The following is a 14,294-nucleotide window of genomic DNA, read 5'->3' as shown; positions in this document are numbered from 1 at the left end:
TTTGACTTTTGATAGTCAGGTCTGTGACTAGAAAGTGGATGTGTGACTGTAAAATATTTTAATAAAGACAATAAAGCGGACGTGAGCTATTCTTAAGCAGTTGGCACACAATTTATATTATAATGGGCATGTAAACGCAAAAGAGGTTGTTTGCATTTCTGAAATTGTATCCTCATTAAAGGAACACCCAGCTTATCACAACTTGGATTTATTTTTCTTTGAGGCAGCAACACTGAAGGTTTCCCAACTGTCCTGCTTCTGGAGAACCATGTGAAAGAGGTCCTCCACGTTCCACCAGACGCGTAAGCGCCATGCAACATTATAGGTGCTTTTCCCTACAACCTCAGCGATGTGTCCTTTCCTATCCGGAGCATTTCAAATGTGCATTCCACTAGGTTGGTCTCACGAGACCACAAAATCACTGGAGAATTGCAAGATCACATGTGATTTCATCAGTTCACACAATAACAAGCAAGTATCCAACAGAAGCTTTATTCACTTCTGTCCGTGTGCTGTGGCTAGCTTATCACTCGCATTGAATGAGTGTTGTGTTGTAAATGGCCGAGGGGGTGGGGGGTACATACAGGCCATTTACAATATTATTTTCTGCTCTTTTTACCTCCGCCACAGAGGATAACTGGATAGTTAAGCCACAGGAAATCTGCACATGTCTTATTTTGAAAGTTGCAGGATGCTTTACACTGCTCCCGTGCTTGACTTCCTATCTGGCCCAATCTAAACTGCTGAGCTTGATGCATTCTGGAAGCACAGCAGGTAAAATATAAACCTAAAGCATTAATTTAGCAGAGCTGCAACATTATGCCTCTAGGTTGCATCAGAGACATGCTGCTCTGCACACAGTGGCAACAAAACCATTTAGTAGCTGTATACTACGCTTCAGATGTTATGCAATGGTACGAAGTCAGGCCAAGAGCTTCTTATTCATTTGACTTGCTGCAACAGCAATAAATAAATAACATCAAATAAAAATAACTTGCCACCTTGTCAATACGAAAGCACCAAAAATACTCATCAGCAGATTATTGGCAGGTTTCATAGGTTACCTGTGGAGACAACAGCTCAAGACTAGCAGTCAAGAGTCCATCAGGAAAACACTGACCCCTGGAAGACCACTCATTCAATTTAAAATTCTTAGGACTCTATTGACAATCATATTTCAAAATGTAATTGATTCCAAGTAAATGCAACTTTGGACAAATAAATGTATCTACATGTTAAATGTTTTCTTCTAAACCAACAAGGTTGGCAAACAAATGGTTGTAAAGATGCAACAAAAATAACATGTCACAAGTTTTCCAAGCGCTTTTCTTTTCTCAGATCTGAGCAAACGGGGAATTAAAATCCAAGTTGCAATAAACTGAAATTATTTAGGATCTAGTTCCATTATATTTAAACTCTCCACATGATTTCATTAAAAATGATTTAACTTAAAAATAACTGCCAATAAGAACCTTTCTCAGGCTACGTTCACACTGCAGGCAAAAACGCATCAAATCCGAATTTTTTCCCCACATGCGACCCATATTTGTTACGACAGTCTGAACAGCAAAGATCTGATTTTTTCTAATCCGATCCAGGTCACTTCCATATGTGGTACTGATCCTGATACATATCTGATGTTTTTGTAAGAGACTGTGGTCTGAATCCGTCATTAAATCTGTCTCATACGTCTCTGAGTTAGTGGAGGTGAGCGTATTGTGTTGACGTTCCTGAGGAGAAGCACTGACAGAAGGATTCAGGAGTCTGTCTGGACATCCTGTCAAGTTTTGAAATTAAAAATACAGGAGAGCACGAGAATGGGAGGTGCTGTTGGAGCAAAGCGTTTCACTGGACTCCGTGAGGGGGGGGGGGTCTGTGAATTAACTTATTATAGGAACATTTTCGGTGACTAATAATTCAGGAAGATGGCCGGAATAAGGAGCAAAATATTTTACAGTTTGACTACTTGTCGAATGCTGGTCGCTGTGGGGAGAGCTTTTCAGTCGTAATGTGAACAGCCACGCGCGCGCACGCACGCACACGCACACACACACAAAATCGGATTTACTTCAAATAAATAAATCAATAAAATCGGAATTGAGGACCAACACCTGCAGTGTGAATGTAGCCTTAGATGCCAGAGATTCTTCCTGTTAGCATTCGTTACAGCTGCTGATGGTTTGCCTTATTGTTCTACTAGCCTCGTGTATTTGGTTTAAATATTTTTACTTGTGTTATTCACAAACATCTGACTGAAAGGAATTTAGAAACCAAGAAATTTCCGATTTGCACGTGTAGGAGTTAAAAACACAAGATGAAAGTATTAAAAACCAGCGGGAACCCTAAAGTTAAGGCTCAGTGGATCACAGTGAAGGCGAAGCTCAAACACTGCCAGTGACTAAAAGAAGCCAAAGTGGGGGTGGGAGGATGGGTGTGTGGAGGGGGCGTCAGGTCCTTGCCAGGGGCGACCAAAAAGCTTCTGGTTGCCATGGTTACACTTACTGGCAGGCGAGCTTTGAGGTGAGGGCAGAAGTGGGGGCATCTCCTCTGCAGCGCTGCTCTGACTCAGCGCCGAACTGTCCGCTAGAACACACACACACACACACACAAAATGTAGCCAGACACACAATAAATAAACACAAACACATACACACACACACAACACACAGTCAAATCTCAGACATGTGTTGAAGCTCAGCACACCTGTCAGCCACTACAGTCAAATACACACACTTCACTTCATTGGCAGATAGAAGAAGAGAGCGAGTAAGCACAGGAGAAAAGGGAATAAAATTATTGAGTACCTTTCCTACCTTTCATTTCCTCCTCGTCGTTTGTAGCATTGCTCTCCGTTGATCCCTGAGGTGGCAAAAAAAAAAAAAGAAAAAGAAACATCAAGTTACCAAAACCAACACGACAGGATCTAAGATCAAGTTGACCGGAGCTGTGAGATAATTAAAACTCTCTGAAGGAGACGATCTTACCTTGACTCCATCAGGAGGGTTGTGCACCACTGTGCTCTGAGATTCCTGCAGAACAGAACAGACAGTCTGAGCCATCATAGTGGTGAAACTGTGTCTCTCAACTGGATTTTAATTAGGGTCCACTTACTGCATTTAGTAATGTCACATTTACTTCTTCAATTCATAGATTTAGTCTCTTCTATTTCCCAAAGCCCAGGATGTAGCTCAACAGTCCCAGACCCAAAACACAAGTGTACCATCACTTAGGCCAACCCCCAATAGTCAGCTTTGGGCTTTAAATAAAAAGTGGAACAGTTCTGTTGTACTGCCCATCAATAAAACAGAACTGCCCCCCCCCCCCCCCAAAAAAAAAACAAAAAAACAATTTTGGGACCTGTGACACCAGCTGAGACACACATTCAGAGAAAAGCAACCCAGCTACAACACAACAGAAATGGGACTTACTGCATGCAAAAAATCACTTAAAAACCAATCCGTGCTAAATTTGATTAATGATTTATTTTGGCAGTGTGGTCGGGATGCCAGTAAGGGTGTTAATGAAGATAAACAGAGTGAGAAAAAGTCATGAATGAGCTAAAACATTTAGATAAACCAAATGAAGATGTTAGGCAGGGCGGTTGCAAGACAGGAAAATAATAAAAGGGCCTGTGGTCAGGTTAGGGACTTGACAGATTAAGTGGAGAATGCAGCTATAAACACAGCAGTTGTTTCAAACTAAAACTTGACAGAGTCTCCTCTAGACAAACAACTCTACTGGAGATAATCGCAACACAAGTCATGCTCCTTATGAAGCTGCAAAGGTGCACATGTCGAGCCGGAGATTCAAAGTAATAAATGAAGAGTGGTGAAGGATTTCCAAAAGGCCCGATGCACATCTAGCTCAGGAGCACATGTGCACCTTAGGGGACAAAATGACCAGAGGATGAGCCTGCTGCAAGGAAAGACACAGCACAACACTCTCTGGACTGGAGATGGAGAAGAACAAGCATGATGATGATGAGGATGAGGCAAATGAAGCTACTATGTGAGAGTTAAGAGGAACTGGCACAGCGGTGGCCTACTATACCATCTGAGCGTTGGTTGCCATGTTGGTGTCTTTCAGGGCATTGATGGCGCTCACTATACTGTTCTTACTGTTGTTGGTAGAAGGCTGGGATGAGAACGCAAACAGAGTGAACACAAAAGGCTACAAAAACACACTGATGCATCTGAATTAAAACGCCTTTTCGGGAAACGAGGCTAATGTTCACCCAGGCTTCGGGGGCTGTTGAGAGCTAACAGGATAAATGAGAGGGTGAGTGCCACAGAAAGGCCTCTAGATCATCCTTTTTACTGCCTCACTAACTCTCCATGCCTGTGCCACTTAACACAAAGTAAAATCCCTGAGGGCAAAAACGATGGACAGGGAGGGCAGGAGAAGGAGGAGAGAGCAGAGACTGATGGAAAAACGCTCGGAAAGTGAGCGGCGGACTTCTGACCGAAGCAAACTTTAGGTAAAAAAAAATATTCAACAACAGAAGTTTTAGAAAATCACCAAAGGAAAAAGGTTCTCAAATCTGTGTGTGGAACTACAAGAATTATAAAACGCCACCAAAAAACAAACAAAGCAATAAAATCTAATAGGAAAACAATTATTAAAAATGAAAGATTAAGTGGTTGAATCAAAAGGGAGAAATGGTAGAAGGGATGAGCTAGAGAAAACAGAGGTCGCCAGAGGTCAGAGAGAGGACAAGTCAACCTTACCTTAGCAGAATCCGACTTCTTGTTGAGTAAACTTTTACATGCTGCGAAAATACAGACGATGGAAAAAGAGGAAAACAGGCAAAAATGAGTCTCAGTCGATAACAGCCTCAACGCCATTTCACCCACTTCTTAGCCTCTGGTAAAACTTGAATCTACTGTTTATATTTCTATGAAGCCCCATTAACTCCTACTGACAACGTAAAGCTAGATGTTTTCAGAGAATAACATGCATTTAATGGACTTCTGGTGCAGTTTACCCCAAGCTGAACAGGTTTCTACACTCTGCAAAACCCATTCACATCTTATTCCATTCACTGCCATCTGGGGATAAAAGAGAAACCTGAGAGCAAAGTAAACTTCCTACATCCATTTCCTGTCTGGAAGACCCCAGCAGATCTAGAAAGAGAGTGATGGTCAAGACTCAAACCGCCGCCAGGACGGACAGCGATGAGCTAGGTTAATGTAAATCATTGATTTCCGTTAAAGGCTCCAGCCAGTTTCCCCTCCGTCTAAAGCTTTCTCAACTCTTGTCTGCTTCTTCCATTTTTCTCTTGTTTTCTACCGACACATTCACAGTTTCCAAAACTCTTGTGTTTCTTACCTTCACATAAGAAATGGGAAGGGGTGGGGGGTGGGGGGGAAGGAGGGTTAGAATTTCACTAGAAGAGAGTAGAGATAAGGGGAAGAGTATTTGCAGCAGCAGCATACAATATCAAGTGACAACTCATGCTTCTTAATCCTGGCCGATACGTTGCTTTTATCTGGGCTGGACCATGCAGCATCCAAGGAGGAGAAACGGATGTGACAAAAGAAAAGTTCTCAGTCCACAACGAAAGAAAAAGGAGAGCTGACTGATCTGCTGCTTATGAAGATACATCATCAACCAAAATGTCTGTTTGCTTTAAGTGAAGGTGGAGCTGCCTCGTTCAAATGCTTTCTAAATAAGCCCCCCGTCCTTTAATTGAAGAAGTTTCCCTGGACAGCATGGATGTCGAGATGGCCGACAGTAGGCTTCCTGCACCACTACAGCATCTCGCCAGCCTGCTGGTCAGCAGGAAGGACTTTTGGAAAGCATCTAAAAGTGCATCACTCAAGAATACTTCAAAGGATTTAAAAATTACAACCAACCAACATGCAAAAGGCAGCAAGGCAAATGAAAATAAAAAAAACTAGACATAAGAGAAATGCTTCAAATGCACGTATCAGATTTTACTTTAACGTCATTAGAGGAAAGACCATGAGCAAACTGTCACACCCTGCCTCAGCCAGAATTTAAAAAGAAGCGCAAAAAAGCAGTTCAAGTGGTCAAATTTAGCCGTCATGAGTGCCACTGTCAGAGAGCTGACAACAAACACAGATAGATGACTTAAGAAAGAGAAAATCTGGAGTGATGATGTCACACATGATTTTAGGACTTACAAACAGGCAGCTTGGTCCAGTCTCAGTGAGGAAGCCCGTGTTTTATTTAGGAGGGGTGGCTTTAGCTGACGAAGCACCACAAACACCCCAAGTCTCAACACATCAGTAACACATTGTACAGCAATAGCAGCATCCTGGGACGTCTCCAACAGTTTAGGTCTACACAAAACTCCTTTGAAGAAATGCAGAGCAAAGAGGATTCTCCCGACTAAAACCATCACAGAGAATCTAGTTTGCTCGACAGTCTTTTCCTAATGTAAAGGATCCATGGAGCCACCATAGGAATCGTCGACCTTCACCACTTGTCTCCACTTGGCAGGATCAGAGGAGAGCCATATTTTAGTACTCTTAAACAAGACACCACATTGCATGGGTGAACGTTTCTGAGAGAACTAAAATGGGCTTTGAGAGGGGGAGATCAGATGTGTGATGCCTTTATTCTGAAATACAGGATGGTTTCAAGAGACATCCTGCCTCTAAAATCTCTCCCCACCTCAACATCTGCCTCTATCCTCTCTCCTGCCACAAACCTGGTCCGACGATGGCAGCACGCCAACCCAGCTCTTGCCAGCCCCCTGCAGTGTCAGTTCCCGCCCCCAGGATACATGCCCCTCCTCATCCCCCGCCCCCTTTCACCCCACACCCAGCCTTCCAGACATGGCTGGGGGGAGCACAGGAGCGTAAGGTGTCAGCTGGAAATCAGTATGGAGTTTGCCTGAGATGACAACTTAACTCGTTTAAAGACAAAGATGGCTGCGATTGAGAGGCAGTGAAGTGAGAATGCAAGAAGCACTTTAAGGTGCAGGTTGAACTGATGAGAATGGCTTAAAATAAAGTCTAATGTCTTTGCCATACAGCAAAAACACACCCATGACACCCCGAATGAGCAAAGGCTGTGTGAGCACGCATGCATATGTGTGTGAATGTGGATGAGGATGCTGGTGGAGGTTGCATGCAAGAGTTTGGGGATGGTTAATGAGGGCGCACCCTGCACCGTGGACCCGAGAAGCAGCTGTGTGTGCAGAGAGGAAGTGGATGGGCGTGTCTCTGGGACGTACCTTCCTGAGCCAGTGAGGCCGTGGAGGAGGCGGCAGCAGCAGAGTTGGTATGCTGCCGGCCCACTATTGGACAGAAATGCTACAGTTGGGAGTGGCTATGCAAAATAAGCATGTTCAATCATGGACCTAGAAAACTACAGCGTGTGCTGGCAGCAGCCCACATCCATCCAACACTTTGACAAAAGTGGGCTACAGCAAAGATGTGCACCCCTGTGGTTTCATAGACCCAGGCTTGAAATCGTTCACCATCGACTGACCAATTAATTTGAAACTGAGTACAAGGCTTCAGCAGAAACGAGTCGCTCTCAGCAGACTCAGAGAAAAAAAAATAAACACAGCAGGTCTATAGTCACCTGTTTATAACACCATACTTGCCCAAAATATAAAAGTCCAATATAAGATTAGGCGTTCTTCCATCAACTAGAGCCCTGCATTGGGACTGGGACCTCATAGGTCCCAAAGCAAATCTCACGGGGAGAGGGCGGCAGTACAACTGCTGTGGGCGGCTAAAAATAGGAGGCCCCAAAACTGTTGGTAGGATGGAGAGTACAGAGTAGGTTGGTAACAGAACCCTGCAATGGGACTGGGGTCTTGCGAGATCCCCCTGACAAGATGCAAATCTGGCACCTGTAAGGCTGCCGTGGGCGGGCGGCTAAAACAATTCCCAAATTCCCGGATGGACAGTAAAACTGAGGTAGGTAATAAAATTACGGCCGGAGAGAATAAAACTAAAGAAAAGGAGGGTAAATCTGATATTCAGACGCAGAATGGCCGCATATATTGCAGTATCGTATGAAAGTGACAAAAACAGAGAGCGGGCGGCAATGGTCAGAAAATCAGTGGAAGCGGAATTTAAAACCGTCCCGCGCAGGGCTCCATTTAAACAGGCAAAAGCTCCATGGGCAGCAGGAGAAAGGGACACACACAGACACACAAGGAGAAACATTAACATGGACAAGGACGTTACTTACACTCACATACCATCATGTACATGACACAATATCACTTTCTAACCTGAATACAAACAGGAAGCAGCTCACCTATAATAATTCATTGATGTTAATACATTACATCACAAAGAAATGTCACGTTTCAATTCAGTCTAATGTTTTAAGTGAGAAAAACCTGTATGCACACACACAAAGGCATATTGTTATTTTGAGGACGAGTGGGTGTGTGTGTGTGTGTGATGAGGGGGTTAAAAGAGGTGTAGAGGACTCTATCCACTCTCCTTCCTCCTCTCCCTCTGCATGTGCTGCGTGGGAGGCTGAGGGCGAAGGGCACACCCACCTGAGAAGTTTCTGGACACCAGCATGGTGGTGAGAATGGCTCCCTGGAGGAGAAAACGAAGGAGGGAAGAAGTGAGAGAGGTAGAAGGTAATTTTTATTTGTAAGATTTCCATTTTTTCTGCCATCTGTTTGATATTCAGTCGAAACAGAACAAAATGCTTTCTTTTCATCCATCATAGCAGCAGATTAAATGTATTCAATGATTCAATAACCATCAAACCTTCATGTAGAAGGGTGATTTGTATCTACAATCTGATTAGAGAAATCCACCAGCTCTTAGCGGTTTTATTCTCGAGGTTTTTACATTCGCCTCTATGCAAAAGAATTGAAATGATGAGACAAAAGCGAACAGCCGCTCCTTGAGGCATTACTTTGCATGCATAGCTGTGAATGAAAACTACAGCAAACACAACTGAATGTCATCTAAAATGTTTCAGTGTTGCTGTCAAATAAACCATTTAAGCTTCTGATACTTTAAAATGTCTCCAGGTAACTGCAGACATTTAAGACAGTTCACAACAGCTACTCAAGTTTTCTGTAGATATGTCACACACCCTCACCTCAACACAGATCTTGTACCATGCTTGACTACAGCATTAGAAGACAATCTAAAATAGACAGCTGGTGGACAAGTTGTGGTAAAACCCCAAATTCACTAAATCATATCATGTTGAACAAATTCCAACAGATAAAATACTAGGGGTGTGCCATCTTACCATTTTGATTCAGAGTATTTCGATTCAATTATTAAATGATTGTCATCATTGTTTCATAGCTTTCTCATATTATTTCAGCACACATTAATTCAAGTTACACAATACCTTCTACTCCACAATCCTATTGATGCAAGTTTGAACACACACCCAACATACTTTTGCATGAAATCTACAGGATAAACGTGAATAATGAAATTGAAAGTAAACACTGGTCTTTCGATCTGAAGCTCAGATCACCAGACAGTTCACGGGGACGGTGAAGGACAAACATCTTTTAGAGCGGCTTGTGGAAAAAAAAACCTAAAAAGCGTGGCTTCAATAAGCATAAAAAACAAGTTATGTTCAAGCTAAAGTGGAGTCTGTGAGGGTGACACCCCCTTTTACACCAGCTTCTTCTCTTCATCTAACCCGGGATGGAAACGTGCGAGGTGCTGTAGCATGTTGGTAGTACTGCTATTATATTTTAGTTTAGTTTAACACGACTTTCCTTTAATCCTCCTCATAAGTAACTCTCACGTTCTGTGGCTAAAGCTAATAAATAAGCTGCCGCCATTGCTGCTTTGTTTTTATCTGCTGGTCCGTCTACTAAAGTGTCCGGGCAGCACGCGTAACTTTTAAGTTCCTGCCACGCTTTGCGGCTGTTTCTGGCATTTATTTAAAATCATCATCATCATTGTCATCTTCCTCCGCTTATCCAGGTCCAGGCCGTGGGGGCAGCATCCCAACTAGGGAGCTCCACACCGTCCTCTCCCCGGCCTTCTCCACCAGCTCCTCCAGCAGGACCCCAAGGCGTTCCCGGACCAGATTGGAGATGTAACCTCTCCAACGTGTCCTGGGTCGACCCGGGGGCCTCCTGCCGGCAGGACATGCCCGAAACAGCTCCCCAGGGAGGCTTCCAGGAGTCATCCTGACCAGATGCCCAAACCACCTCAACTGGCTCCTTTCGATTCGGAGGAGCAGCGGTTCTACTCCGAGTCCCTCCCGAATGTCCGAGCTCCTCACCCTATCTCTAAGGCTGAGCCCGGCCACCCTACGGAGGAAACTCATTTCGACCGCTTGTATCCGCGATCTCGTTCTTTCGGTCATTACCCAAAGCTCATGACCATAGGTGAGGATTGGGACGTAGATCGACCGGTAAATTGAGAGCCTGGCTTTCTGGCTCAGCTCCCTCTTCACCACGACAGATCGGCTCAGCGTCCGCATCACTGCAGACGCCGAACCAATCCGCCTGTCAATCTCCCGATCCCTCCTACCCTCATTCGTGAACAAGACCACAAGATACTTAAACTCCTCCACTCGAGGTAGGACCTCTCCCCCGACCCGGAGTTGGCAAGCCACCCTTTTCCCGTCGAGAACCATGGTCTCAGATTTGGAGGTGCTGATCCTATAATCATTAATGAATCCATTTTGATTTGGCGAGTGTCAAATAACGATGCATCGAATAAATGATGAATCGGCACATCCCTTTAACGTGCTGAACAGACTATTTTCATGGGTTTACACGATGCTATAGAATGAAACAGACTTTATGCAATGACGCCTAGATATCAACTGCAAATTTTAGGACAATGTCTTTCCTTTTCTCATACAGAAACATAACAGTCAGACTTAAACGGGTTGTTTTTCTCAGGCATACGAGTCAAAGTGATGCTTCTTGCAAAGTGAAGCTTCGTGGTCCATTGCCATCACAGAGACATCTACAAGCTGCTGTCTTCAGAAACGCCCTGCCTCATGCTCTTGTCTTTACATTTTCATGGTTGTGCTTTGGAATAGTGACCGGCATTATGCAGTGTCCTTCACGCTGTCCAAACCGTCAAACAAACTGATTTTCACAGATAATCCCAAGTGTGAAATGCCCCCATCTGTTTGTCGGGGCATGACTGTGCAAATAGCTCAGTCCGTTGCATCATAATTGTGCTTAGTCACAGATCTTTTTGTAACCGCTTGTGTTTTTATAAAAGGTCGAAATTTAAGATGTTGCTCTTTCAGTTTTCTTACCGAGGCTTTGATTGTTAAAAAGTCATATTCTAACATTTTTATTAGTGATGCACCGTTACAAAATTTTTGGGTCAATCTCCGATATTAAGATCACTGTTATGGCCGATAACCGATATTTGCCGGTACCGATATACTGACATTAATACTTCTAAAATCAGATTTTGTATAGAAAGAAAATTATTAAAGCTGAATTTATGTTATTATGTACACACAACACACACATTTACGGTTCCGAGACCATTTCACTCACTGTTCACATGACTAAACAAATACATATCACCCCCCTCACGCGCTGAAACAGGCAAACAAATGGAGACAAGATGGAAAAAATATCGGTTGTTAATATCGGCCCGGTTTTATTTATCTATGTTAAAATATATGTTAAAAAATGAACATCGGTCGATACAGATATTGATACAGATTTATTGTCCATCCCTAATTTTATGTACATTTTCTAATTACAAATCACAAATCGAACCTGTCTTAAGTAAAATTTTCAAAACTAACCTCAAGGATTATGTCTGGTTTGTATGTTAGTATAAACTTGAATGTGTTTATTTCACAGCTTATGAGGAGAAACTCAACAAGTCAAAAAGAACAATGCAATTATTCACAGGTAAACCACGAGTCCTCGGAGTGGCGTTGCACAGGAAACTACTGAATTCTATTGTAGATTTTTTCCATAGAAAACTAAATAGAAAAAATTGGATGTCCAAACAAAAATAATCAGCACTCAGGAAAAAGCAAACATCCACACAGAGTTGATGAAAGAAAAGTAACAAATTAAAATTAAAGCTGGTCACCTTGAGTTTTCGGCGAGCGTTGAATTTACGGAGACATTCGACTGTTTCCTGCCTGTGCATCATTGATGCCACTGTGGAGCGGTGCTGTAGGAGAGCAGAACCAGAACATCATTATTAACTTTGACAAGAATTAGTGGTTTACCTTTGGTTGCTATGTTGCATTGCTGTGTTTAATGTGTGTTGGTTGCAGATGTTGGCTGGTTTAGGTGGTTACTTACGCAGACCCATGGGTGTTTCAGGGCTTGTTCAGCAGTGATTCTTTTAGCTGGGTTGATTGTCAACATCTGGTTGATCAAATTCTTTGCTTCTGGAGTCACCGTGTCCCACTCTGGGGATGGAAACTGAGAAAAGATTTTCAAAAAGAAAGAAAGAAAAAAAAAAGACATGAAAAGACTGGAAACAAAAAACCTTTTCATGGAGTTTGCATCTGCAGGTTTCTGGCCCGGTCGCCCCAACTGAGTACCAGTTTTATCAACAGTACGCACATAAAAAACTGTTTATTAACTTAGAGAAAATGTGCTAATGTTGCCCAAGCAGAAGAAGAGTAAACTAGCCAGAAAAAACTGCAACGTAACTTGATTAACCAGCAACAGAGAGGGGGATACACCTTCCCATTCTCGAACTTCCACAGAAACACACCTCTGCAATGCGTCAGGAAAGCCCTGATAGGATCAATAGCTTTGGACCACATCTCAACTGGACACTATTAAACATTCAAAAACTGCTTAGCCAACCTCTGCACTGCACCCATCACAAATGCACAACACACACACACACACACACACACACACACCAAGACACAGCAGACCTACGTCGTATGCCCCAGCTTTGATCTGCTGATAGAGTTTGTGTTGATCTTCATCCCAGAAAGGAGGATATCCAACTAACAAGATATAGAGAATAACACCTGGGGGAGGAGATAAAATGGGGAGAGGAGGATTTTGTTACTGCAGAAGGAGCACTCAGCAACAAGTGACTTTTTCCACAGCAGAATGTAATATCATTAGAAAAAAGCAGCAATAAGAAAATATTGATTCATGAGGAAAATGCCTTTGTTATAGGCTGAAATCAGCTCTCTGAAACAGGTTGAAAGATTACAAATTAATCTTTATTTTACCATTTCCTTTACCCAACTAAAATGGGTGCTAAACGATTCGTTTAAATTACCTGACATTTGTTTAAAAGAAATTAAAATAAGCCCACAGACTGCAATAAGCACTAACTCACCACATGCCCATATATCCACAGGTTTGCCATAGGGATCCTTCCTCAGGACTTCAGGAGAGAGATAACCCGGAGTACCAGCAAATCCTGTTCCGAACATTTGAAACAACAAACTTTACTGGGGCACGTTCACACAATGTTGATAAAGGCTAATTTTTTTGCAGTTATAGGACATTTTTAAATAATAACCTGATGAAATATTGTGCAAGATCAGACTATGACAGTCACAAGCTAATGCCCTATAATCATCTCATTCCTGCTGGGGAGTGAGCCAAATACTGGCAGCTTGGCTGCTCGCCAAGTCAAAATGACCTAAGCATGAACTAGAAAGTGGCGGCAAGTCTTTTGGGCAATAATCCCCACTCGTTTTCTTTAGTTCCTAAAGGCAGTGATGTGTTTCTTTGCTGACAATGTCTGAAAGAAGTGTAATCAACAGTAATTACGACCTGGTGGTCAAACAGGTTGCTTAGAGAGCAGATAGAGCTACCTGGACTGGTTTGAGTTTGCTGCTGTGTGTTTTCTTACCAAACCAAGCCTGCTGGTCTCCCTGCACCTCGATAGCAAGGCCAAAGTCTGCCAGCTTCACTGCAGCTCCCTTCATCTTACTGGCCAACAACAGGTTCTCAGGCTGGCACACATAATGTAAAGTAAAATATAAGACAGGAGATCAAGACAAAGATAATTACAGAAACTCGGAAGTAAAGCCAATTCTTATTTTTTATGTATTCAACACAGCTTGTGTGTGGGTGAGGTAAAGGCGTATGAAAAGAGATAGAAATACAGAGAAAGTAGGGAAAGGATGGGTAGCTGACAAATCTCCACAATACCATATATGGTCATGGTTTCGTAGCCATAGAAACCATTCGGGTGTCATTTCAGCAGCGCTGCAGACTGCATGCTAAATGGAAAGTGTACTTAGCGAGAGGCAGCATGTGTGGCGGCGTTCTAAATGGCAGTTGTTTGGGCAGCGGGACATGAAGGGATGCAGTAAAAAGCTCACTCAGGATAAAAGGCCAACCAATCAGACAGGCAGCGCTCCAGGTAATGGCGTTCTTCTGA

General features: G+C 43.1%; 1 protein-coding gene across 18 annotated transcripts in view; it reads right to left on the bottom strand.

The window, feature by feature from the left end:
• LOC107387740 (calcium/calmodulin-dependent protein kinase type II subunit gamma) overlaps nucleotides 1-14,294 on the bottom strand; it is a 68,244-nt gene that overhangs the window by 17,699 nt on the left and 36,251 nt on the right. For 2 of the 18 annotated variants that reach the window (XM_015962887.3, XM_015962892.3), the window contains exons 7-18: nucleotides 13,761-13,863; nucleotides 13,239-13,322; nucleotides 12,824-12,918; nucleotides 12,230-12,352; nucleotides 12,012-12,095; nucleotides 8,495-8,537; nucleotides 7,205-7,267; nucleotides 4,728-4,768; nucleotides 4,051-4,134; nucleotides 2,985-3,029; nucleotides 2,805-2,859; nucleotides 2,503-2,583 (exon numbers count right to left, since the gene is read on the bottom strand). In XM_015962887.3, the coding sequence (XP_015818373.1) occupies nucleotides 2,503-2,583; nucleotides 2,805-2,859; nucleotides 2,985-3,029; nucleotides 4,051-4,134; nucleotides 4,728-4,768; nucleotides 7,205-7,267; nucleotides 8,495-8,537; nucleotides 12,012-12,095; nucleotides 12,230-12,352; nucleotides 12,824-12,918; nucleotides 13,239-13,322; nucleotides 13,761-13,863 (901 nt within the window). The remainder of the gene's footprint in view (nucleotides 1-2,502; nucleotides 2,584-2,804; nucleotides 2,860-2,984; nucleotides 3,030-4,050; nucleotides 4,135-4,727; nucleotides 4,769-7,204; nucleotides 7,268-8,494; nucleotides 8,538-12,011; nucleotides 12,096-12,229; nucleotides 12,353-12,823; nucleotides 12,919-13,238; nucleotides 13,323-13,760; nucleotides 13,864-14,294) is intronic. The other 16 variants (XM_015962888.3, XM_015962894.3, XM_070545707.1 and 13 more) reach the window with 11 other exon arrangements.

This window comes from Nothobranchius furzeri, chromosome 16 (genome assembly GCF_043380555.1).
Source record: "Nothobranchius furzeri strain GRZ-AD chromosome 16, NfurGRZ-RIMD1, whole genome shotgun sequence".
Classification (NCBI taxonomy): Eukaryota; Metazoa; Chordata; class Actinopteri; order Cyprinodontiformes; family Nothobranchiidae; genus Nothobranchius; species Nothobranchius furzeri.
Note: the sequence above shows the minus strand (reverse complement) of the source record. Positions and strands in the feature narration are given on the sequence as shown.